This window comes from Podarcis cretensis (genome assembly GCF_951804945.1).
Source record: "Podarcis cretensis genome assembly, chromosome: 9".
NCBI classification, from domain to species: domain Eukaryota; kingdom Metazoa; phylum Chordata; class Lepidosauria; order Squamata; family Lacertidae; genus Podarcis; species Podarcis cretensis.
The window spans coordinates 17,064,864-17,088,469 of NC_137178.1; the positions used below are offsets into that span (position 1 = coordinate 17,064,864).

The window sequence follows — 23,606 nt, forward strand, 5'->3', positions numbered from 1 at the left end:
TGAACAACAACCATAGTAACTGGTGGCCAATCACTAAACAGGAAGACATATGTGCTCTGCCCTGCCCCAAGTGGTGAGAAGTTCCAGCTCATGCCATCCTTTGGAGGAAAGAGAGTGCTTCACACACACCTTGCATCAGCTTCTCCCCTTACTGTTTGCTTTGGAGATCACCCTCTCAAAGCTCTGATGGCCAACACTCAAGAGAAATCTCTATACAGTATATGTATTAAGCATTCAGCTCCCATTGAGAAAACACCAACCACTCACAACTGAGCCATTAAACAAGCCATCTTCCTAGAAAAGGAATGGCTGATGGCCAGATATAACAGTTTCATGCAACTGTAATGATAATATAATGTTAGGTTGCTTTCAGATGCAGGGGGCTTAAGATTGCAATTAGGTCTTTCAGATGTCAGAAAGAGGTTGGCAACAGGATCATGGTTGTTGTTTTTAACTGACTTGATTTGCAACAGAAAGGGTAATTGGGTTAAATTGGGGAAGGAGGGAATGGAAGCTGGCATTTTGATGCCAACAACATCATGCGCATGCTGTGAAAAACCTGTATGCATGAGCTCCACTGCCCCCACAACACCTGCCTGGAAGCATCCTTAGAACTTAGTTTCATACTCAGGATGCTATCAATACCTGAAGTCTGCTTATAGTGCTATAAAGTAGGGCTGTTTGCAGTTCTGTGATCTGGAAAAGACTGGGAGAGTGTGGGCTAGCAAGAGAGAAGGGAACATGGTGTTTCATGCCCTGAGCTATCATTTTGCACAAAGAGGATAACTTCCGTTTTATAGATTCAAGACTCGCTCTACCTTGGCAGGTGGGAGGGGAAGGCCTATACAACACCATTAACATATGAAGCTGCCTTATACCAGATCAGACCATTGAGCCCATTCAGCCCAGTCTAGTCTACTCTGACTGACAGCAGCTCTTCAAATCTGAAACTGATATCTTTCTTATTATCTGTCTGATTGTTTCAACTAGAGATGCCAGGGATTGAAACTGGGATTTTCTGTATGTGAAATACGCCTGTCACCTGCTAGCCTGGATAGCTCAGTTGGTTAGAGTGTTGTGGTGTTAATGGCACGGTTGCAGGTTCGATCCCCGCAAGGGACAGTGGCATATTCCTGCATTGGAGGGGGTTGGACGAGATGGTTCTCAGGGTCCTTTCCACCTCTGCAATTCTATGCTTCTATGGTCCTTCCTTCTCTGCCTAATATATGTAGTGACTGCAGGGTAGAGCCATATGTTTACCACTTTCTGCAGACACCATGGTGCCAAGAATGAAAACATCAAAATGATTCTGGTATCTACAAAATGTAGGAAAAAAGCAATATGTGAATCAGCCATGAGAGATGCAGTTACTGTTCCAGGTACGAAATCCTGGTAGAGCAATCTTTTGCAATCCATAAGACTGGCAGAGGTATGCCAAGTATCATTTTAATACCTTTCAAGTGAGAACATAGTAGTGTATGGGTAAAAGAATCTGACAAATTGTTTTCTAAAAGGCATCCATAATATTTTACTACAGCTGGGCTGAAGGGGCAGACATTGGCTATGTTTGCACATCATAGTAGGCCATAAATGATGGCGTGCTGTGGACAAGCAAATCACAACCACTTTGTTGCCCCCACTTCACACTGCGAGAAAACAATCCGTAAGTCCTGGTTTATGATTAGGGATGTTATGGAAATTCCAATAAAAGTGAGTAAGGAAGTGGTAATTGCTGCAGGTGGTGTGTTCATCTGTGTTCAGGAATGGATATCAGTCAAGCGAATGCGATCAGTATTCAATTATACTGTTGTTGGTTTAAAATCTGCAAATGTTATGTAGTTAATGACTTGTTTAGATGTGTCCTTTACAATGAAATGAACGTAAGTTATGTAACTTAAGAGAAATAGTGAACAGCAAGAAGAACAATGTAGCATTTGGTACAGTGGTCAGGATGCTGCACTGAACCAGAGACCCGAGGGTTCAAATCACTGGCTGATGTTTCTGACCTTTGCGTACCTCACAGGGTTGCCCTGAGTATGAAGCACAGAAGAGAACCATGCCTGTCACCTTGTTCTCCTTGGGGGAAAGGTGGTCTAGAAACATCATAAATAAACAAAATATTTCTGCTACCTACAAAGTCAAGGCATCCTGAGGCAAAGTGACAGGGAACTTCTTGAGTCAGTGGACCAAGGTGGGCTGACCTGGCTGAAGTGGGCTAGAATGGCCAGTTCTGCATCACAAAGAAGAAAAGAAAGAGGACACAGGCCAGCACATCATGTGCATATGCTAAATTTATATAGATTCAAATTTAGCAGCAATTGCTGTTATTTAAACTGGATCGCAGCACCTCTCACACTGACACCATCTGCTATTCAGGTGCTAGCTGCTGATGGGCAGCTTCCAGGCTCCTGCTCAAGGTTTTAAATTTTTAACCCAGATTTGGACCAGACAGCCTTTCAAACAGAAGTCTCCTTCAAATGGAGGGCTGCTTTCTGATAACCCTTCCAAACAGGGGATTGTTTGGGGTACACGGCTATCCTAGTGGTGGCTCTGCTCTCTAGACAGCAGTCTGCAGCCAGGTCTAGTCTGCCTTTCAATTTCCCACTGTGATAGGAATTTTAAGGTCTTAGATATATATTAAATGTTCATAAATGTACCAACCAAGCACGTATATAGATCAGCACAGGAAGACCGACCTAAAACCATTTTTTATTCCCAGACTGACCAAATGTTTTCTCTGCAAGGTCAAAGGAAAATGGAAAAGCCTCCCCATTGTCTTTTCCTTCACAAATCCTGTCTTAAGGGTATGTCTGTTTGTGTTTGAATGGGGTGCGCCTGGCTCAGGAACTAAGTATTTATCATTACAAAAGACTGGCCAGGCTTCCCAGGGTATCCAATCAAGTGAGCATTAACAGGTGACCTGTCAGACGAGATAAACAACGCACTCAGATTTCTGCTGTAGACCGCCCTTTCTGTGATGTAGGTATGATGTATCTGGGACGGGTGGTCTTGAACTACACCCCTTCTGTGATGTATGGAGGGGTGGTCTGGAGCTCCAGGGCAGGGCAATTTAAAATGTCTATATAAGGGCGGACACACCTTTGTTCTGGGTTCCTCCTCCTTTCCTGCGTGTGAGGGAGCACCCTGTTGCAACAGATCAGTAAAAATCAGGCTTACTAGCTGCTTTGCTTCTCAATATTCTCTGGTTGGCCTCTGTTATTTTCTCCTACCAATAAGGAACCTACGTAAGGACTCTATATGGGCTCTTGGATACCCCATAAGGGGGAAAGGGCACATTTTGTTTACAACATGTGCCAGAGAAAATCTAGGTAAGGAGCTTTGCAGGGAATTGAATGATGGCCTAGACCCAGCCATCTGCTGCTAGCCCAAGTTCTGGGCCTGGAAAAATAAAACAAGGGGAGGGCAGGTGGGTTACAGCACTGGGCCCTGGCAATACACTGGGACTCCAACATCTGTTCCAGGGTGATGACCCCAGCCCCATCCAAGGAATAGTTGTACTCATTCTTTCTTTCCCACACACACTCCCACTGATTTGCCTGACATATTTTCCTCTCTCTTACAAATCAGTCGAAGAAGAAATAAAAGGATTTCTTTGTCCTTTGCTCTGATGGTTGGCCATTTCCCCGATTTGCAAGCAAGGGGTCGATCTCCTACAGACAGTCTGGCATCTTTACTAAGCAGGCTACCTTACGGTTCCATAGCAAGCATGAGGTCATCTCACATGACAAAGGCAGAGCAGCCATGCCTTTATTAAATAATCCGGTTTTTGATTTCCATATTTCCCTCCTGGTTACCAAGGGATATTTTTTCAGAGATGATCATAGAATTGTAAGATGATCCTAGGTATACTATTACAGATTTAGGAGGGGGGACTGCCTTAAACCCCAGAAATTAATAAATGGTAGGATTTTGATTATTTGGGGGGTATTGAGGGGAAGATTGGAGGCCAGTGGAAAAGTGTAAGCTAAGCCAGGGCCTCACCTGGGATGAAGGCATTCATATGACAAAAGGTGTTGATGGCCTATATAGGAGGAATCTTGGGATCTATAGGAAAGTCTTTAGAGCAAAGTGTGTTGGGAAGGAGAAGAAGGGGAGAACAAAGGGGGAGATGGATCTTGGCAGGCTGGCTGATGGCTGGTAGAGATGCCTTGCAGTCCAGTGCTGCACTGCTGTGGGGAACAAGCCTCTCTTGAAGGGGTAAATATGTGAATAAAACCTAGTTCTGAAAGCTACAACCGTATTTGCTGTGTCTTCAATTCTCCAAACCCTGGGTGAGAGCCCGGAACTCCCTGGCATCTTGCCAGTGCTTGACAGAGAGTGTGGGTGGCACCCAACTTCTGTAACAATACAATACAGAAGGTCTCGTGGTTTCAGGCTAAGAGACCAGCAGGACCAGCTGGCAAGCCTGTGTGGGACACAGGTCATGAACCCCTGGTGTTGCTGGACTACAGATCCCATCATCCCTGACCATGCTAGTGCGGGACGGTAGAGTAGGTAGAGTACAAAAATATCAGGAGGGTACCACATTGGATACCCTAGTTGGAGATGCTGTTATTTTCTTTTGTGCGGTTTCATATAGTCACCTTGGAGTGTGACTCCCCACAGTTGTGCTGCTCCTGTAGAAATATAGGTTGTAGAGTTGGAAAGGAAAGCTCTTCAAATCTGAAACTGATATCTTTCTTATTATCTGTCTGATTCAACTAGAGATGCCAGGGATTGAAACTGGGATTTTCTGTATGTGAAATACGCCTGTCACCTGCTAGCCTGGATAGCTCAGTTGGTTAGAGTGTTGTGCTGTTAATGGCACGGTTGCAGGTTCGATCCCCGCAAGGGACAGTGGCATATTCCTGCATTGGAGGGGGTTGGACGAGATGGTTCTCAGGGTCCTTTCCACCTCTACAATTCTATGCTTCTATGGTCCTTCCTTCTCTGCCTAATATATGTAGTGACTGCAGGGTAGAGCCATATGTTTACCACTTTCTGCAGACACCATGGTGCCAAGAATGAAAACATCAAAATGATTCTAGTATCTACAAAATGTAGGAAAAAAGCAATATGTGAATCAGCCATGAGAGATGCAGTTACTGTTCCAGGTACGAAATCCTGGTAGAGCAATCTTTTGCAATCCATAAGACTGGCAGAGGTATGCCAAGTATCATTTTAATACCTTTCAAGTGAGAACATAGTAGTGTATGGGTAAAAGAATCTGACAAATTGTTTTCTAAAAGGCATCCATAATATTTTACTACAGCTGGGCTGAAGGGGCAGACATTGGCTATGTTTGCACATCATAGTAGGCCATAAATGATGGCGTGCTGTGGACAAGCAAATCACAACCACTTTGTTGCCCCCACTTCACACTGCGAGAAAACAATCCGTAAGTCCTGGTTTATGATTAGGGATGTTATGGAAATTCCAATAAAAGTGAGTAAGGAAGTGGTAATTGCTGCAGGTGGTGTGTTCATCTGTGTTCAGGAATGGATATCAGTCAAGCGAATGCGATCAGTATTCAATTATATTGTTGTTGGTTTAAAATCTGCAAATGTTATGTAGTTAATGACTTGTTTAGATGTGTCCTTTACAATGAAATGAACGTAAGTTATGTAACTTAAGAGAAATAGTGAACAGCAAGAAGAACAATGTACAGTGGTCAGGATGCTGCACTGAACCAGGGACCCGAGGGTTCAAATCACTGGCTGATGTTTCTGACCTTTGCGTACCTCACAGGGTTGCCCTGAGTATGAAGCACAGAAGAGAACCATGCCTGTCACCTTGTTCTCCTTGGGGGAAAGGTGGTCTAGAAACATCATAAATAAACAAAATATTTCTGCTACCTACAAAGTCAAGGCATCCTGAGGCAAAGTGACAGGGAACTTCTTGAGTCAGTGGACCAAGGTGGGCTGACCTGGCTGAAGTGGGCTAGAATGGCCAGTTCTGCATCACAAAGAAGAAAAGAAAGAGGACACAGGCCAGCACATCATGTGCATATGCTAAATTTATATAGATTCAAATTTAGCAGCAATTGCTGTTATTTAAACTGGATCGCAGCACCTCTCACACTGACACCATCTGCTATTCAGGTGCTAGCTGCTGATGGGTAGCTTCCAGGCTCCTGCTCAAGGTTTTAAATTTTTAACCCAGATTTGGACCAGACAGCCTTTCAAACAGAAGTCTCCTTCAAATGGAGGGCTGCTTTCTGATAACCCTTCCAAACAGGGGATTGTTTGGGGTACACGGCTATCCTAGTGGTGGCTCTGCTCTCTAGACAGCAGTCTGAAGCCAGGTCTAGTCTGCCTTTCAATTTCCCACTGTGATAGGAATTTTAAGGTCTTAGATATATATTAAATGTTCATAAATGTACCAACCAAGCACGTACATAGATCAGCACAGGAAGACCGACCTAAAACCATTTTTTATTCCCAGACTGACCAAATGTTTTCTCTGCAAGGTCAAAGGAAAATGGAAAAGCCTCCCCATTGTCTTTTCCTTCACAAATCCTGTCTTAAGGGTATGTCTGTTTGTGTTTGAATGGGGTGCGCCTGGCTCAGGAACTAAGTATTTATCATTACAAAAGACTGGCCAGGCTTCCCAGGGTATCCAATCAAGTGAGCATTAACAGGTGACCTGTCAGACGAGATAAACAACGCACTCAGATTTCTGCTGTAGACCGCCCTTTCTGTGATGTAGGTATGATGTATCTGGGACGGGTGGTCTTGAACTACACCCCTTCTGTGATGTATGGAGGGGTGGTCTTGAGCTCCAGGGCAGGGCAATTTAAAATGTCTATATAAGGGCGGACACACCTTTGTTCTGGGTTCCTCCTCCTTTCCTGCGTGTGAGGGAGCACCCTGTTGCAACAGATCAGTAAAAATCAGGCTTACTAGCTGCTTTGCTTCTCAGTATTCTCTGGTTGGCCTCTGTTATTTTCTCCTACCAATAAGGAACCTACGTAAGGACTCTATATGGGCTCTTGGATACCCCATAAGGGGGAAAGGGCACATTTTGTTTACAACATGTGCCAGAGAAAATCTAGGTAAGGAGCTTTGCAGGGAATTGAATGATGGCCTAGACCCAGCCATCTGCTGCTAGCCCAAGTTCTGGGCCTGGAAAAATAAAACAAGGGGAGGGCAGGTGGGTTACAGCACTGGGCCCTGGCAATACACTGGGACTCCAACATCTGCTCCAGGGTGATGACCCCAGCCCCATCCAAGGAATAGTTGTACTCATTCTTTCTTTCCCACACACACTCCCACTGATTTGCCTGACATATTTTCCTCTCTCTTACAAATCAGTCGAAGAAGAAATAAAGGGATTTCTTTGTCCTTTGCTCTGATGGTTGGCCATTTCCCCGATTTGCAAGCAAGGGGTCGATCTCCTACAGACAGTCTGGCATCTTTACTAAGCAGGCTACCTTACGGTTCCATAGCAAGCATGAGGTCATCTCACATGACAAAGGCAGAGCAGCCATGCCTTTATTAAATAATCCGGTTTTTGATTTCCATATTTCCCTCCTGGTTACCAAGGGATATTTTTTCAGAGATGATCATAGAATTGTAAGATGATCCTAGGTATACTATTACAGATTTAGGAGGGGGGACTGCCTTAAACCCCAGAAATTAATAAATGGTAGGATTTTGATTATTTGGGGGGTATTGAGGGGAAGATTGGAGGCCAGTGGAAAAGTGTAAGCTAAGCCAGGGCCTCACCTGGGATGAAGGCATTCATATGACAAAAGGTGTTGATGGCCCATATAGGAGGAATCTTGGGATCTATAGGAAAGTCTTTAGAGCAAAGTGTGTTGGGAAGGAGAAGAAGGGGAGAACAAAGGGGGAGATGGATCTTGGCAGGCTGGCTGATGGCTGGTAGAGATGCCTTGCAGTCCAGTGCTGCACTGCTGTGGGGAACAAGCCTCTCTTGAAGGGGTAAATATGTGAATAAAACCTAGTTCTGAAAGCTACAACCGTATTTGCTGTGTCTTCAATTCTCCAAACCCTGGGTGAGAGCCCGGAACTCCCTGGCATCTTGCCAGTGCTTGACAGAGAGTGTGGGTGGCACCCAACTTCTGTAACAATACAATACAGAAGGTCTCATGGCTTCAGGCTGAGAGACCAGCAGGACCAGCTGGCAAGCCTGTGTGGGACACAGGTCATGAACCCCTGGTGTTGCTGGACTACAGATCCCATCATCCCTGACCATGCTAGTGCGGGACAGTAGAGTAGGTAGAGTACAAAAATATCAGGAGGGTACCACATTGGATACCCTAGTTGGAGATGCTGTTATTTTCTTTTGTGCGGTTTCATATAGTCACCTTGGAGTGTGACTCCCCACAGTTGTGCTGCTCCTGTAGAAATATAGGTTGTAGAGTTGGAAAGGACCCAAAGGGTCATCTCGTTCAATACCCCTCTTCCCCCCCACAATGCAGGACCCACAACTGTTGCGAGGTTTCAAAACACATGCATATGAAGAAAGCACCAATCTGGAACAGCCACTACAAAAGATCAGAACAAATAAAATAAAATCACCTTTAAAAATAGGTGCTAAGGCCCAATATACATATCAGGGATTGAAAACAAGACCCTTAAGATGGGCATCTGCAAAGGTGGAGACTACAAAGTCTACCCAGGTCAACATCAACACGTTCTTCCCTCAGACACAAGAACCCCCAGAAAGTCATTGTGTGAATCATTCCTGATTTGCTTCTGAAACTTTTTGTATAATGACATGACCATGTGTACATCATCACACTCTACTACTGCAATCATATACCTGTCTATTCATATTTAAGCCCCACTGTAGTCGATAGGACTTAATCCCAGGTAAGCGCAAATATAGAATTGCAACCTTTGTCACTACTAATCCCTCCCATCTTTCTATTAAATGGCTTGCAATGAATTGGAATAATTAAAATTATAATTAATGGGAAAACATCAATTAACGAAAAGTGACTATTAATGAATGTTAAGAAAATTAATCAAATAAATAAAAACGAGACCCTGCTGGGTACTTTGAAGTCAGTTGGATGATTAACGTGTTTAAAAATTATGCCATGTGGTTAAATGATCTGCTCTACACTCTGCTGCACTGATTCCAACAAAACTTCCAAGCTTATCTATATGAAAGAGCCAACAAAATGATAAGTGCTATAGCTATGGTACCCAGGAAGGGAAAAAACACAGGAAGTTTCCTTCTCTTTTCTAAAAACATTGTAGGCAATAAAGAGTAGACCGATTGAAATTAATGAACATGGCTAAGGTCCATTAATTTCAAAACATCTAGACTGAGAAGCAGTACCACCATAGTTACTGAGTCTTTGGCCACATTTACACCATACATTTAAAGCACTATAATACAGTGGTATCAAACAGTCATGGCTTCCGCCAAATAATTCTGGGAGCTGTAGTTTGTTAAAGGTGTTGAGAGGCCCCTATTCCTCTCACAGAGCTACAGTTCCTAGAGTTTCTTGTAAAAAGGGAATGCCATTTGTTAAACCAGTCTTGTATTTGTACAAATTGCTAGCATTGTCATTCTCCAGGATTCAACGGCCCTCTCAGAGACTCTTAAGTGAAGTAACATCTCTGAAGGAGGAATGGGTGCACCCTTGTCTTTTGCACATATATCCATGTAAATCAGGGGTGGGGAGTCCCGGGCCTGGGGGTGAAATGTAGCTTGACCCTTGTAACTATTCCTAGGCCGCCCCCTTCACTGGTCCTGCTCCACACCTTGAGTGTTTTTTCGCTGGACCATGTCCTTGAATTCTGATCATGCTTCTTCCTTGTCTGGATGGAGGGTAGAGCCGTGCGAGAGTGTGTCCAGAAACTAGCTCACTATACAAAGGTGAAATTTCTATTTGCATACCCTCCAACACCCTGAAGGCAAAAATTGGGATGCCATCTTCCTGGAAGCCCTTTTCCGGTTTTTTCTCGAGAGAGAGAGAACCTTGGCCATTTTGGGCGCCATGATCTTGCATGATTTTGTGTTGCGATAGCCCCATGAAAACAGGGCTTTATTCAGGCACTGTGCCCATAAAAACACGCGTTTTGGGGCACCACACAAGTTCGTGACCCTGAAAAAGCACTTTTTTTGGGGGGGAGGGGGAATTGTGACACAAAACCAAGTGAGGTAATGGTGCCCCCAATGCCTGCAGCTTTCTTGTGAGTAAAAAAGGGGTTGGCATGTTTTTTTTCCAATACACCGGGTGGGGGAGGGGAATGGACTTGTGGTTCTGCTAATTTTTGCCACTGGCCCTGCCTACCAATGATATGTGGCCCTCAGAAGATTGGCTGGAAAAGAATGTGGCCAAATAAATGTTCCCCAATCCCAATGTAAACGAATGTACATGAACGCCAAGGCGTCGTTTTACATCCTACGGCTGCTGAGGTAGGTTGAAATGGCTAAGGAGTCTATGGAAACTTAGCTTTTCAAGTAGATTATTTGGGCCTATTACCCTCTTGGCTTTTAAACTAGTGGAGGGCAGGCTATTGAAAGCAAAGCAATGGCTTGGCTGGCTCTGCCATTAGGCAGAGAGAACTGCCTTAGACAGCAGTTACAGGTGGCAAGGAGTGGCAGCGACATGCTGCATGACCTGCTCTACAGTCACCTAAACTCACCTTCTCTGGTGTGGTGGAAGATGCTGGCCCATCAACAGTGGACCATCCAGCTGCCCATCTAACCAGCTTCTATTACACATTGGTGAGGATGGGGGGCAGCAATGATGGAGGGGGTTAGGCTTGTGCAGTGATTCTCAGGACAAGAATTGGAGAGTCATTAGAGGCTCATTCCTATTTTAACCTGTGATATGCTGGAAGATACAAGTGAGAACTTTGTAGGAGGAGGAGAGCAAGCTCCTGTTTAGAGGGTCTGGGATAGCTGTGAAATAAATCAACAAGGTTTTTATTTGCTGGCGTGGGGAGAGCTACACTCAAATTCCATTGCTTTGATTTGCTATCATCTATCTAAATCAATAATCTCTTGAGTAAAAAGCTGGAATGCTGCTTATTCAAAGAAAGAAAACAGATTATACCAAGACAAAAAAACCCACCAATATACTACTGTAATAATCTGTGGGAGAAACACCTATGTAGCTTTTGTTTTTTTGTTTTGCTTTTGTGTTTTTTTTTTGTTTTACAGTGAAAGCATGCATTGCTCTTTAACTGGAGACTGGAGGGATGCTCTATGATGGCCCTGAACCACAAACTCCTACTTGGTAGTAGGGAAGACCAAGCACTTCCCCTCAAGGCAAATCAATTATGAAGCTCTCCAGTTCTTTTCAGCTGCTTGCACACCAGATGGCGAGGGGAGGTTGGGGGAGATGGCATAATAAAACTCAGAGAAAATGCATGTTCTCAACCAAATCTTCTGTGGAAAAGCTGCTTCACACTAGCTATGAATCATGCAATCACACACGGGTTTTGTTTTTTGGGGGGAGGGGGGAATCAACTGGCCCTGCACTGATCACAACCCAAGCTAGATCGTTCCTAAACTGTATTACCAAGGAGGAATCTGACATGCATCCAGTTCTGCTGTGCTCTTGCATCCCAAGGGAGCACGATCCAGAAAATGAAGCTTCTGGTTGCCTCCTGCTGTGTTCTGTTGACCAGCGTCAATGAGCTCTAAGCAAGAGATGTGGTCTAGGAGGAGAGATGGTTGAATGCGATCAAGCTTCCCTATACCTAGAGGCAGGGGGCAAGTGCTGCCAATTCTCCATCTTCACTTTTCATATACAGTGGTACCTCAGGTTACAGATGCTTCAGGTTACAGACTCCGCTAACCCAGAAATAGTACCTTGAGTTAAGAACTTTGCTTCAGGATGAGAACAGAAATCGTGCTCCGGCGGCGCGGCGGCAGCAGCAGGAGGCCCTATTAGCTAAAGTGGTACCTCAGGTTAAGAACAGTTTCAGATTAAGAACGGACCTCCAGAATGAATTAAGTTTTTAACCCGAGGTACCACTGTATAGTTATGGTCTGAAGACATGAGACCATCACCTTACAAATACTAAGCAAGTCTGGGTCTGGCCAGGGCCTGGATGTGTGACTGCCTGGGAGAAGCATATGTACACCACCATATGTACTTTCTTCATGATGAAAGAAATTTTAGGAAAGGCAAGATACACAGTTTAAAATAGTACTCCTGGGGGAGGGGGGGAGAGAATGAAGAACAGGAACAGAACCTAGCTACTGAGTTGTTTTGGAAGCCAACACTATTTGTGATGATTCAGAAGTGAACTGGACTGGTAGTTGAATCTGTTAGCAAACTCAGTTCAGTAAGGCAGATGGAGAAATAAGCAGGTATTTTGTCTTTCTTCCTTCTGACCTTATACATAGCAAGGAGACATTTGACCAAACATACAGAAGGAAAACTTCCTCAGAACTACACAGCCAATCAGAGCATGTGCTACTTCAGCAAACATCATGAGACTCTGACAGGTTGCTAAGCAACATCTCTTCCCTCCCCAGCATGGGTAGTTGACTTCCTGATTAAAAAATTAACCCATTGCAAGCTGAACGATCCCTGCTCTTGCATTGCCAGCAGTATCACTACCCCAGTAGTGATGAACAGAATTTTCTGTTGTCTTCTGAATTCAAAAAACGGGCTCTACCACTGAATGATGGTCCCTCTTTAATCAATATCTCCAACCTGGGCACTGAACTGCAATACTTTACTTGGAGGATTTTGCCGACTCTTACTTTTCACAGTACTCAGAATTTAATGCTTAGAAAGCAAGGCTTAGGTCTGTCTCTTTCGACTTTATGAATCACCCACATGTTCAAACTAGGGCATTGAAACAAGTGTGGTGCTGCCACTATCGATGAGTAAGAACACCAGGTCGCTCAGGTGCAGGAGAGGGGGAAATTGGGGAGCCTGTTCCTAAGTTGTCACCTTTCCCCCTTCTTAAAGATAAAGGGACCCCTGACCATTAGGTCCAGTCGTGGCCGACTCTAGGGTTGCGGTGCTCATCTTGCTTTATTGACCAAGGGAGCCGGTGTACAGCTTCCAAGTCATGTGGCCAGGATGACTAAGCCACTTCTGGTGAACCAGAGCAGCGCACGGAAATGCCATTTACCTTCCCGATGGAATGGTACCTATTTATCTACTTGCACTTTGACGTGCTTTTGAACTGCTAGGTTGGCAGGAGCAGGGACCGAGCAATGGGAGCTCACCCCGTCGCGGGGATTCGAACCGCTGACCTTCTGATTGGCAAGTCCTAGGCTCTGTGGTTTAACCCACAGCGCCACCCACGTCACTTCCCCCTTCTTAGTCCTTCTCATTTTCTCCCTGCAGGTTCCCCACTTTTAAGATATGGGATGCTCAGGGAGGCCAGGCAGTGTAAAGGGTTTGCTGTTCTGTATTTTAGTATTAGCAAAAACCCCCACAATTTTTCCTAAACATTTTTTTTTAAAAAGTAGGAAGCACTTTATCTAGCACCACTGCAACCAAATTCACATGAAGTACTACATAATGGTCTCGAAAAACAGTGGAAGGGATCTGGATTAAGCATACAGTAGTGAGTTCATGAGTCATTATCTGCTAAGTGTCCATGATAATGAATATAGACACCTTCTCCAGAGGAGCATGTGTGTAATAGTCATGCCTGCAGGGGTGAAAAATGGCTGGTGCTCAGTAGCAACAGCTGCCAGTTTCATGGCTGTAAAACACAGCCATTTCACAGAAAAAGGAACCGTTTCCAGGCTCCTGCTGTTGCTTGGCTGTTTTAGTCACCTGCAGTGTTGCTCCATGAAAGCCACCAATTCTGAAAAGGTTGTACGAAGCAACTAATAATAATGTTTGGGCATATACTTGAGGGCACTTCCAGACTTCTCGCTGTTTTTAGGTGGGATTCAATCACATGCCAGCAAATCCAAAGTTGCCCAATAGTGCTGATAATGCCAAGGTTGCAGTTTCAATCCCTGTAAGGGACAGCTGCATATTCCTGCATTGCTGAAGGTTGAGACCCTATGATTCTCCAAAAGATTCGACTTTTTGCAGCATGGAAAGTGATGGTGAAACACACTGGACAGTGTGCAATAATGCTCGCTGTTATGCAATGTCACCCAACCTTCTCACAAACAAATCAGGATGTATGCTTATTGAACAGGTCACCCTGAAGTGCCTTAAGCTGTGCCTCTAAATTTAGTCTAATGTTAATTCTGCCCTCCAAAGGAACCTTAGGAATTGCTGCTATTTGAAGCAAGCTGGGTGTCTCTATCAGGCAAAAAAGGACCTCAGCCGAGCTAAATTCCCATGAATCTTTGGGAGAAGCTATGGTGGTTGAGATGGTGTGAATCCAATAACGGTGTAGTGTAAACACGCCCTTGGTTTGTTTGCATCTGCAGATGAACACAACAATTCTCACTCTTGCTGAATATTCTTATATCTTCAGTGCCCAACGCTCAACTTTCTTTCAAACTTGTAGTAGCTTTACCTCAGGGATGGGGGCCTGTGTCCTCCAGATGCTGTTTGCACTCAAACTCCCATCCCTGTTTTACACAAATGTTCACAGCTTATGCCTGGATAGGTCTTCCCCTCCTATCTCTCTCCATTCCCATCGGTCTTTGAGACAGGGCAGACAATCCTAACATCCATGAGTTCTCCTTTCTGGAGAACCTTGGTCATCTTGTTAGATGACTTGCCAAGTGGCAAGGAGAATCTTACCACACACATCAAGTATAGAAGCCCTATTTGGCATTAAGCAGTACATAAATAAAATAAAAGAACAATAATAATGTTATCTATTAATGAACAACAGTAGCAACAGCAATGTAAACTTATATTTGTTGTTGTCCTCAAAACTTGCATACAGCTTTATATTTCAACAGGAATATCTAAACCAGGGGTGGGAGCAATGGGCCCTCCAGATGTTGCTGAACTACAACTCCCATCAACCCCTGCAAGTATGGCCAATGGGCAGAGATTATGGGAGTTGCAGTTCAGAAACATCTGGAGGCCCAGATTTCCCCCACCCCTGCTCTAAGCAGGTGCGTGCACCCACACACACACGATCACATACAACCCCACTTTTTATCTTGTATTCTTCAGATGTCAAGGAGATAAAGATAAAGATACAACTTTTAGAAGACATTTTATCATGTTTCTATATGTGTTGGATTTTGAATTATGGTGCTGGAGGAGACTCTTGATAGTCCCATGGACTGCAAGAAGAATAAACCTCTCCATTCTTAAGGAAATCAGCCCTGAGTGCTCACTGGAAGGACAGATCATGAAGCTGAGTCTCCAATACTTTGGCCACCTCATGAGAAGAGAAGACTCCCTGGAAAAGACCCTGATGTTGGGAAAGATGGAGGGCACAAGGAGAAGGGGATGACAGAGGACGAGATGGTTGGATAGTGTTCTCGAAGCTACCAGCATAAGTTTTACCAAACTGCGGGAGGCAGTGGAAGGCAGAAGTGCCTGGCGTGCTCTGGTCCAGGGGGTCACGAAGAGTCAGACACCACTAAACGACTAAACAACAACAACATATGTGTGGAAGCCACCCAGAGTGTCTGGGGCAACCTGACCAGATGGGAGGGGTATACTCCCACCACCACCACTACTACTACTACTAATAGTGGTAATAATAATGGATGGCAATATGTATGATAAAATGGTTGTGGGCACCCAGTTTCTAAACATCACAATGTAAAGTGGTGAAAGAAGAAAAAAATGACTGGCTCCATTTAGATCTTGTTGCCCACCTACCTACATAGAGAACTCCTTCTTTTGTTTTCCCTGCTGCTTCCGCCATGCCCTGCTTGGTCTTTTCCGCTGCCGCCACAACTCCTTCCTTGGCTCTGTTAAATCCTTTCATGAATACATCCATGGCTAAAGAATGTCAATATCCAGCCCTGGAAAGAAAGGCAAAGAAAACAAATTAAATGAAGGCAGAGAGAGAGAGAAAAAAAGAGGGAGAGAGAGAGAGAGAGAGAGAGAGAGAGAGAGAGAGTGTTCAGCATTAGATGCCCACCTGTTCATACAGTGCAATATGAATCCATGGAGACAAAAAGATATGGCGCTAATCAAGGCACAATAAGGGAAACAGGATCATGGCCGTTGAACCCAATACAGGAAGGGTTGAAGCTCAGTGGTAAATTTGCCTGCTCAATGATGGGCCTATCACCATGGAACGCCCTCCCATGAAAAGTGTGTTTGGCTTATCTGTTAACTGATTTTAATGTTGTTGTTGTTTTAAAAAAGACCTGTCTGAGTATATCCACTTTTAGTCAAATGATGTTGCTGGTCTTCGTTTTTTAGACTGTCATTTTAATGTTGCTGCTAAATATTGCTGGTTTGGAGTGAAATGTATAGTTGTGTGTTGTTGTCACAATGAGTCATGTTTTATCTCTAAAACTGTGCAATGATCTGATTTGAGAATCACCTTCAGGCGGTGGTGGCTGGGCAAGAGGCAGACAGGCTGACAGTAAATGGAGCCAAAACCAACCACGGGCAGAATCAACTGATTCTGGTTCTGACTTTGTGCTGGCCGTCAGGGGGTGGCTTTTTCCACCTGCCTTGCCCTACCCTCCAGTCCTAGGAGCCTTCAGAAAGAAGATGCTGCCATGAGCATCGTGTGGATGTGTCTTTTAATGAACTGAATAGAGTGGAAGATGATGAGCCAAAGAGGTGGGGAGAGTCTGTGTATGAATTCAGCAGTAAGGTAAAGGTAAAGGTACCCCTGCCCGTACGGGCCAGTCTTGACAGACTCTGGGGTTGTGCGCCCATCTCACTTAAGAGGCCAGGGGCCAGCGCTGTCCGGAGACACTTCCGGGTCACGTGGCCAGCGTGACATCGCTGCTCTGGCCAGAGCCAGAGCCAGAGCCGCACACGGAAACGCCGTTTACCTTCCCGCTGGTAAGCGGTCCCTATTTATCTACTTGCACCCGGAGGTGCTTTCGAACTGCTAGGTTGGCAGGCACTGGGAATTCAGCAGTACTTAGTTTATTATTTAATTGCTATCTTGTTAATGCTGTTAGAATGGTTTTATCGATTATGAATGCTGTAGCACTTTGTAAATCCTATATTATTACAGTGGTACCTCGGGTTAAGTACTTAATTCATTCCAGAGGTCCGTTCTTAACCTGAAACTGTTCTTAACCTGAAGCACCACTTTAGCTAATGGGGCCTCCTCCTGCTGCTGCGCCACCGGAGCACGATTTCTGTTCTCATCCTGAAGCAAAGTTCTTAACCTGAGGTACTATTTCTGGGTTAGCAGAGTCTGTAACCTGAAGCATATGTAACCTGAAGCGTATGTAACCCAAGGTACCACTGTGTTGTTGTTGTTGTTGTTGTTGTTGTTGTTGTTGTTGTTGTTGTTGTTATATTACTATTATTATTAATTAAATTTATACACCACCACCACCCCATCTGTAGATCCCTGGGCAGTTCACAACATACAAATACAAGATGAAAGACGCAAAATACATGATAAGAAAATAAGAACAAATAAGAATAATATAATTTTTGTTGTCTTTGTGCTGTTTAGCTTAATTTTTTTTAGCAGTTTTGTTAATAGTGTTTTAGTATATGTGCTGCCGAAGCGAGCACATTGTTAATAGTGTTTTATAGATTGCAGTTGTTTTACTGATGGTTTGTAATTGTTTTACTGATGATTGGTTAATTCTTCCATATGATCTATATTGTACTTGTGATGTTCTATTATGTTATTGTTGTTGTCTGTTTGTAAGCTGCTTTGCGATACATGTGAATGGAAAGCAGTGTATAAATATAATAAATAGACCAATCACATCAGCATCCTAGAATGACAAAACTGAGATGAAGGAGGAGGAAGCTGACAGGCAGGATCACCTACTGGACTGGGTTTAAGAAAGAAAGAAGTCTGGCAGGCAGAAGCTGACTCAGGGCACGATTGAGTTTTGGTAGGCAACGTCCCATTTGCCGTAACAGATCAGCCTCCATTGCCTTGAGAGGTCCATTTGCCCAGGAAGCTAGTATAAAAATAAGTGAGTGTTACCTTGCTGGGGGAGAACAAGGTCTATCAGTGAACACTGAGGGGTTAAGGGGTGATATGATAGCCATGTTCAAATATATAAAAGGATGTCACATAGAGGAGGGAGAAAGGTTGTTTTCTGCTGCTCCAGAGAAGCGGACACGGAGCAATGGATCCAAACTACAAGAAAAAAGATTCCACCTAAACATTAGGAAGAACTCACTGACAGTAAGAGCTGTTCGACAGTGGAATTTGCTGCCAAGGGGTGTGGCGGAGTCTCCTTCTTTGGAGGTCTTTAAGCAGAGGCTTGACAACCATATGTCAGGAGTGCTCTGATGGTGTTTCCTGCTTGGCAGGGGGTTGGACTCGATGGCCCTTGTGGTCTCTTCCAACTCTATGATTCTATGATTCTATGATTCTATGATTCTATGATTCTATGAACACAAAATTCCCAATTGTCTTTTTAAAGCTGTTAGTACCTAGCAGCCAACACGCCCTTTTAAACCAGATTTTAAACCATTTTAGACCTTTTTTCTGCCACGCTCAAACATCAGAGAGAATGGAACCCCATAGCCACAGCTGAGCACTGCAACAAGTCCTTCCAAACCGTGAACAAATGAGTAATTATTTAAAAATAGGAGTGTGAATCTTCATTACCAAGTCCTGGGAAATATACTATATCTGGCAAACCTAGGAGAGGGAGGTGAGGGGGAGGAGCATTAAGCTCTCTTTATCTGAAGATGCTAACATTAGCCCCTGAGATCATGTTCATTTACATGCCAGCCCTGCACAGGATTTTCTTTAAAAACACCCACATATTGCAAGTGTTCAGGAAAATGCCAATCAATCATGGAATTGCACCAGGATAAGTTTGCATAGAAGTGGTGTGCATCTCTGTGACATGTTGGCTGACCTTGATTCACTTTTGTTCACAGCTGCATAGTTTAAAAAACACCACTGCCAAGTTCTTCACTTTAATTTGATTTCAATTTCTCTCTCTCTTACACACACACACACACACACACACACACACACACACACTTGACTTTCCCCCTTAATCATTGGGTAAACAACAATCTCAGTGCTGTTAGTCTAGTCTATTTGTATATTTATAGTCTAGGTGATGTAGTAAACAAATCTTGAGAACCACTGCGATCTTAGCTAATCCCTGGACAAGAGCCAAAACTTCATCGGACTTGTCAATAAAGGCATCCAATTCCCCGGTAATGAAAGGAAGGCAGATCCCTGCATACAATGGCACATGGTGTGTGTTCTCTCTCTCTCTCTCTCTCTCTCTCTCTCTCTCTCTCTCTCTCTCTCTCACACACACACACACACACACACACACAGTCTCCTACACAAGGGAAGATAAACCATTAGTCTGTGGGAGGAGGAGTACTAAGACAGTAGACACCATGTTTAATGGTTTGGAAACAGAAAGAAGATGGTCTGCGTATGGGAGATTTAGCAGGCAGCAAATTCTTCTAGAATGGATGTTGTTCCATTTCTGTTCTATCAGAGGCAGGCTCTGGACATGGTTTCTCCTTTTAGGATGAGTCCCCTTCTCAACAGCACTTTCCACATTTTTGTGTCCCCCCCCCCCAAAAAAAAAAAACAACAACTGGGGACAGTCACACACTTCACCATTTTCTGAAGCGATAGTACTTGTATATATACGAAGACTGAATGTCACAACAAACATGGCCAGGCTCTCTTAGGATGCCTATATAGCTCTGATCTCGTGGTAGAACAGGGTAGGGTCCATGAGTTAAATCAAGGGTGGTGGAGGACAACCTGTAGTTCTCCAACATTCATCAGCCCAAGTCAACATGGCCAATGGTCAGGGACAAGGGAATTTGTGGTCCAGCACCATGCCTATATGTGCATATCTCTTTAAATCGAGGTAGCTAAACTATATCCCATCATCCCTGTCCTTTGGACAATGTTGACTTGTGCTGACAGGAAATAGAGTCCAACAACATCTAAAGGGCCACACAATTGCTTAGAGAGGAAGGCTTCTATGCTAAACACCTGCTCTCTTTTGTCCATAAGAAACACAACAAGACAGCTCCCATTGCTGCCTCCCTGTCCCACCTTTCCTAATACAGAGGTTTTTCTTGCTTAGCTAATGACAGACACTTAAATATATTGATTAAATATATTAATTATTAAATATATTCATTATTGAAATTATAATTTCCCCTTTCCCCCAAAGCCAAGCTTCTGGGTTTGGGGAGTGTGCGTGTATCTGTGTATGTGCGTAAACAAGATATATTTTATAGAATGTATGTTTACTCAGAAATGAGTCCTGTTCATTTCAACGGGGCTTACTCCAAAGTAAGCATGCACAGGCTGCAAGCGTAGGCATAGGAGTCTACAAGCTTCTGAACATTTGCAGAGAAGTAAGCCCTCCATTGAGCACACAAGGGAACTTACTTCTGAGTTGAAAACCTACATATGACATCAGCTCTTAGCATTCTGCCCATGCCTTTGCAGAAGTAAACCTCGTCGGGTCCAGTGCGATTTACTAAGCATGCAACAGGACCACATCCTCAAAAGTCCTCCTCCATCATGTTCCACCCCCCTCCACCGCCTCACCACCATAGGAAAACGAAGATATAGAAATTTCATCCAGGTTTCTTACCCTCTTGCTCCTTGCCTCGATACTTCTCTAGAACTGTTGAATTTGAAGCGTAAAGGGAGGACCAGAAAGAGCGAGAGCGACAAAAAAGAGGAGAGTTCCGAAGGATGCTCTGATCAGTACATGGCTGCTGAAGGATACAGGAGAGAAGAAGAGTCCAGCCGCGTCTAGTGGTACCCAGGTGGTCCCAGTTCCGCAAAGCTGGAAGGAGTTGGAGGGAAAGGACCGGGGGGGGGGCGAGAGATCCTGCCCTCCAGTTCCAAGGCGCCTGGTGTATCGCTGTGTGTGTGTGTGTGTGTGTGTTGGGTGGGAGAGCAAAGCTTCACTCTCTCCTTTTCGCAGCCTCTTCTCTCCGCCTGATTTGTCAGGTAAGAAGACAGGCAGCGCCCACGAGCTCAGCCCAGGGAGAGAACACCGCCCTCCCCGCCCGCCCTCTTTCCCTCTGTCTCTCCATCTTCTCGTGGCTCCGCCCGTGAACGAGCAGCCTCCTCCAGAGAGACAGAGAGCGCTTGCATGACGAGGAAGGGATAGGAAGCATCTTCGCGGCCGGAGGGAACGAGATTGCAATGGCAACAAGTGGGGGAGCCTTAAGAGCAGGAAGGGGACATTCCTGGTGGAAAGGGGGTGGTGGTGTTCCTGGAACGTTCAGATCAGGGGGACGCGAACTTGTACCTCCGCATCCTGTTGTTGGTTTTCCTTACAAAACAAATGCATGCATAAGTAAGTCACCGCGGACAGAAAATCTAACAGAGCAAATGGATGTGGTAACCATTTAACGGCATGTGCGCGCCCCATATTAAAAGCTTCCTTGCGAAGACAAAGCACCTCAGCGAGATAGGTCTACGGAGAACAGTTTCTCAGCCCGTGCTAGCGTCACATAGTCAGGGGTGTGCTTTGTATGGAGATCATTCAAAGATGCCTCCTGTGGTCTGAACTGGTGGAGCCAGTTTTGATTTGTGCATTTTGGCTCTTTTATGCCACCCAAATTACCCCATTCCTGATTTCCAAAGCTGTGAATGGAAATACACAAAGGCATGGGCTTGCCTGTTTGTCCAATGATACAGAGCTAATGAACCAAGGGTCATCTGGTCCAAGCCATATGAGCTTATGGCTGAATTACTTTAGGCAAGCTGCTTTCTCCCAGCCTCAGTTTTAACTCTCCAATCTGCAGAATGGGGATAAAGTTGACTTATTTTAAGACCGGGGTGAATTGCAGCTCCCATCATCCCTGACCAAGCATTGGTCATGCTGGCTTGGAGCTGAAATTCAAGAACAGGTGGAAGGTTCCAGGTTTACGAAGGAACTGTTGTACAGATCACTGATATAATTGATGGGAAATGCTTTGGGCACATAGCGACATTTATATCACAATTTTCCTAAGTATAACTCGTAGTTTTGTTCTTTGCATTTCCATGAACAAAACAAAGTTTGATGAGCAACCTTTTACATGGTCCATTTCCACAAGAAGTGATGTATGGAAGTGAGAGTTGGACCATAAAGAAGGCTGATCGCCGAAGAATTGATGCTTTTGAATTATGGTGCTGGAGGAGACTCTTGAGAGTCCCATGGACTGCAAGAAGATCAAACCTCTCCATTCTGAAGGAAATCAGGCCTGAGTGCTCACTGGAAGGACAGATCCTGAAGCTGAGGCTCCAATACTTTGGCCACCTCATGAGAAGAGAAGACTCCCTGGAAAAGACCCTGATGTTGGGAAAGATGGAGGGCACAAGGAGAAGGGGATGACAGAGGATGAGATAACTAGATATTTTCAGCAATGGCACTGCATATCACTTCAGGGCTATAGCACCTCCTGTCTTGATTATTGGTAAACAAATAATATTATTAATCAGGGGAGATATTCAACTGAATAATTGCAAAAACAGAATGACTTCTGCTTGGGCAACAGACCTCTTCCCTCAGTGGCGTTGCAACGTGGGTGCGTTGGGCCCCAGGTGCCATGTCTGGGGGGTGGGTGACAAGAAGGCACCCCACTGGGGCTCACCCCACCACGGCAGCACAAGCAGCCATTCTGCCACCGCAGCTGCATGTGACAGATCCTTAGTTTGTGGCTGCAGCCGCGAACAGAGGATCCTGGTACCGGCGGCAAACCGCTATGTACAGCACATGTGCAGCGTCACACAAATGCGCTTTACTTAACGCCACCGCACATGCGCTGTACATAGCGGTTTGCCACCGGCACCGCTCCCGTGCTATATGGACAGCAGTGGGATCCCTCCATCGCCACTACAGCCACCTGTAGAGGATCCTCCGTTCGTGGCTGCAACTGCCAGCAGAGGATCCTGGCACCGTCCATACAGCGCTGGAGCGCCGGCAAACCACTATGTACAGTGCATGTGCGGTGTTGCTACATACGGCGCATGCGTCGTACGTAGCGATGCCACACATGTGCCCTATGTAGAGATGCTTCACCCCGGGTGTCACGACACTTTCATTTGCCCCTGGTTCCCCCTTCTCCTCCCTTGCCCCCCCCAAATCTGTTCTAGTTTTTTCTTGACTTTCTGGAGCAGGTTGGGGGATAGCATGGGGTGTCTGGAGAGAAATAGAAGTCCCATAGTGTAAGTGGAATTAGTTCCGCTTGTGCAATTATTTCATTGAATACCACTCACACTCTTTAACTTCCCCCACTGTTTGATTATAATTCTTCGCATTGCAAGCAAGCAGTCATGCTCTTTTCTACATCACACAAAGTTTAACTCTTTTCCAAAGAACTCAGCAAAGTTTTCTATGGGTTCCTTCTCCATGTTCCTTCTGTCCTCTGTTTTTTAAGCAAAGCAAGTTCTCTTCCCGACAACAAAGTCATCCGGTAGAGCACAGCGACTAATCTTTCAAGCTTTATATAACCACCTCCTGCAGCCCTCTGTGTGTTTTTAAAACAATTGTCTTACATAAATGTGTTTCATCTGGCTCTCAGGCAGCTCAACCATCAGGCAAGGGAAGGGAAGGAGTTTGAGGGAATATTCATGTCTCTCTAGCATGCTGGGAAG

At 44.8% G+C, this 23,606-nt stretch overlaps 1 protein-coding gene across 1 annotated transcript in view; it reads right to left on the minus strand.

The window, feature by feature from the left end:
* The window catches only part of SNCA (synuclein alpha), a 55,124-nt gene extending 34,097 nt beyond the window's left edge, over positions 1 to 21,027 (minus strand). The window contains exons 1-2 of the mRNA XM_079991256.1: positions 20,605 to 21,027; positions 15,716 to 15,861 (exon numbers count right to left, since the gene is read on the minus strand). Of these exons, the coding sequence (XP_079847382.1) occupies positions 15,716 to 15,836 (121 nt within the window). The 5' untranslated portion in view covers positions 15,837 to 15,861; positions 20,605 to 21,027. The remainder of the gene's footprint in view (positions 1 to 15,715; positions 15,862 to 20,604) is intronic.
* Between the last annotated feature and the right edge of the window lie 2,579 nt (positions 21,028 to 23,606).